The following is a 3298-nucleotide window of genomic DNA, read 5'->3' as shown; positions in this document are numbered from 1 at the left end:
ACGACTTTTGGCATAAGTATCATGTTCTCGATCGTGTCGTAGTGGAACATTCGGTCAAATTTCAGAGTATTATGAATAGATCAGACACGTCGTTCAATCATTGAATTAATCTTGTGTTTTTATTAAAAGTGTAATGGCTTACCTTCAGTATGGTTGACTATAAATGTCATGTGGCTGCAAATGCAACTTTGGTGGTGTACATGAGAACAAAGTTCTAAACTAGCCTTTAAATTGTTTTCAGGTCACGGTCAACAAAAGAGTTATTTGGCATTTCATTGGGACTTAGGTAACCCCATCGTTGTAATTCGTTGATATAATCTTTTACAATAAATTCTAACTCGATTATTCTTTGTTTTCAGATCATTTATATAAAACAATCATATTATTGAAAATCTATATAAAGGCATTCTTTTATATACGGTGTTTTTTCATTGACACATATTTATGTGGACTTCAATTTTTTTTTTGTAAAAACTTTTATATTTGAACAATAAGGATTGATCAATATTCTGTATTTAATTTTTCAACTAATTTGGTACAAAGAGTATTTTCTGATCCCGGACACACCTTATCTGACATCGGGCACAGTTAAGACCTATACATGATATCATCCATGGAAATACGAGAAAAGAAACACAAAAACAACGGTAAAGCAATAAACAGTATCGCATATACACATAACCTTTAACTGAAGCAATTGGTCAATATCACACTATCAGTTAAAACTAAAAACGTCGACCTATTTATACACGAAATATCCGTTACAATTATGTCGGGGATCAATATTCCCAAAGTAATGCGTGAGTAATGTTGTGTTTCAAAAAAGCCAATATATAGATATATTAACAACCACTTATTGAAACATATCATACAATATTTGAAAACTTAACAAAGTTTTTTAACGTGATCATTGCTTTTCTTAGCACATAAACTTTGTCACATACCATATGAACATTTTGTACATGGGGATGGTGGTCATTTGAGTACAGTTGTTGTCGATTTCACGATATATTGTAGGCTATTCAATACACAACATACCAAAAATGTGTATACGACTCACGTACTGTGAAATAATTACGCTCAATAACTTGTTTAAAGTCCGAGTGTAAGAAAAGTTTACAGATATTTATACATGAGAACATAGAGGAAACATTTAAGAAGATCTTTTTGGCTGTATCATATTCTCTATGATCAAAGTATTAATTCGTGTATGTAGAATTTCAATATTGCCAAAGATATTACATTATTTCAAGGAAACTCAACAACGTTTTCAGAAAATTGATTGTTCAATCATCGCGATACCCTATTTACTGTTTTCAGCCTTGTCATCACATAATGTATCTTATGACACTAATCTTTAAATCAAATTCAAAAATAAGCAATTAACATTTATTCTTAAGGTGTGACTTCAATTCAAAAGCTTCCATATTCCTCAATATTATAATAGCGGGCAATCCAATGACATTTTACATTAAATTAATTATAATCATCTTTACGATGATGGTAAAGCGTATTGAAGACGATTGATCAATAACGAAATATTTCAATGTTATAACTAAACCTTACAATAGATCCAGAATATTGTAATCTTAAAACGGAAATTCCTATCGCTGCTCTTCACGTCTCCACATATAGTTTTTGTATTGCTTTTTGCAGTATATGATTTACGTAATTTTCGTGTATTTTGAAGTCACGTGTCAGATGACAGCGTTACACTTTCCACGGAGCAACTTTTCTGTATGGCCTGGCGGTTGACATTTAAAAATGAAACATTATTCAAAATATAGTGGTCGTATCTATGGGACATGTTGTATTTTCCATGTTCCCTTGTCCGTAGTTTAAAACTACTTTCTTCTTTTGCGGCGTGATTTGCAATAATTACACTAGCTTCCTTTGCATTGCCGCGACGGAAACAAATTATTCCTCTCCTCAATGTTTTTGCCAAGGGTGTCTTATTTTTGTTTTTATTTGAACGGACATTGGCTCTGTTATGCTGTTGATTTCTCTCGCAAGAGTTAAATACTGATGAGATATGACATCGTCGTAGAGCAAATAAACCGTACAAGATTGGGTTCAGCGCTGAATGAAGCATGAATATGGTCTGGGAGACCGTCAATGGGCCTTTCAGATCTAATGAATAGTTGCTGTATATACGAATTAGACTGATAATGAAATACGGCGTCAAACAAACTATGTATGCGATGATAACAGATAGGGTCATAAAAACCACTTTTCTTCTCGATGCCGAGATTACATTTCTCTTGATTGACATTCTAGGAGAATCTGCGTGATTGGTATGCGGGCTAAATACCTCGTTATTGGACTTTCCTCCCCTTTTCCAAATAATGTTTGCTATTGCAGTGTAACAATACAGCATTATTCCTGCAGGTAATAATAGAATATAGAAGGTTTGAAAAGTAAAATAAAATTTCCTCTGCCATTCGTCGCTATAACCGGCACTTTTACAATAGTACACCGTTTCTTGAAGGGATTCGCTAAATTTCTCTACCTGAACAAAAATAAATACTTGTGGAATGGACACTACAAAAGCCATTGTCCATGCGACAACTACTTTAGCTTTTATTTGTGGTCTTTGCGCCAGGGATTTCAGTGGTTGCACAATCATCTGATATCTGTCAATACTCATCCCTGTGAGAAGGAATGTCGTACTAGACAGCGTCACGACTTGCAAATAAAGCAATACTTTACATAAAAATGCACCTAGAACCCATTGCTTGAATACAACTTCAAACAATTCTGACGTCATTGTAATCAAGGCCACTGTTAAGTCCGCAATTGCAAGGTTGACAATAAACACATTTACACGTTTACGTCTCCGACGACGTTGGTGCATCAATGACACAATAAGCACTAGGTTGCCAATAAGTGTTGCGACCATAACTAATAATACGGGAGCAATCTTTCTCAACGATTCGCCGTTCCAAAAGGATGGTTCATAACTATTGTGATTCTTTCCAATCCCAGAGGCGTTGGCAATTACCGTTGAATAATTATCGGCAAATGACAGGGTACTACGATCCATTTTATGGCTGTAGCGATCTATTATGTCGGCTGAAAACAAAAGAAAGAACAACTGTCACATTTATTAAAGCCTTTATGGTAGTAAGACTTTTATAATATTGTGCTGTTTTATTGTAATTAATTCAATACAAACTTATGTGGGTGATTTTATTTATGAATAAGGAAAATGAACACATTTAATACAATATATTGACAGGACCTATAACTAACGCGTGAATTGTAAACGGTATATGTTTACGGGCATATTATGTGACAC

The 3298-nt window shown here is 34.1% G+C and overlaps 1 protein-coding gene across 1 annotated transcript; it reads right to left on the bottom strand.

Annotated features, from left to right (window-relative positions):
* Nucleotides 1-1690: 1690 nt before the first annotated feature.
* On the bottom strand, nucleotides 1691-3043 carry LOC127859783 (neuropeptide S receptor-like). The gene has a single exon (XM_052397289.1). The coding sequence runs from the start codon at nucleotides 3041-3043 to the stop codon at nucleotides 1691-1693; it is 1353 nt and encodes a 450-aa protein (XP_052253249.1).
* Between the last annotated feature and the right edge of the window lie 255 nt (nucleotides 3044-3298).

The sequence above is a fragment of the Dreissena polymorpha genome, chromosome 15, assembly GCF_020536995.1.
Source record: "Dreissena polymorpha isolate Duluth1 chromosome 15, UMN_Dpol_1.0, whole genome shotgun sequence".
In the NCBI taxonomy this organism is placed as follows: domain Eukaryota; kingdom Metazoa; phylum Mollusca; class Bivalvia; order Myida; family Dreissenidae; genus Dreissena; species Dreissena polymorpha.
Note: the sequence above shows the minus strand (reverse complement) of the source record. Positions and strands in the feature narration are given on the sequence as shown.

Excerpts from the sequence above, each read along its gene's own strand:
- LOC127859783 (XM_052397289.1), bottom strand. The coding sequence starts at position 3,043 with ATGGATCGTAGTACCCTGTCATTTGCCGATAATTATTCAACGGTAATT.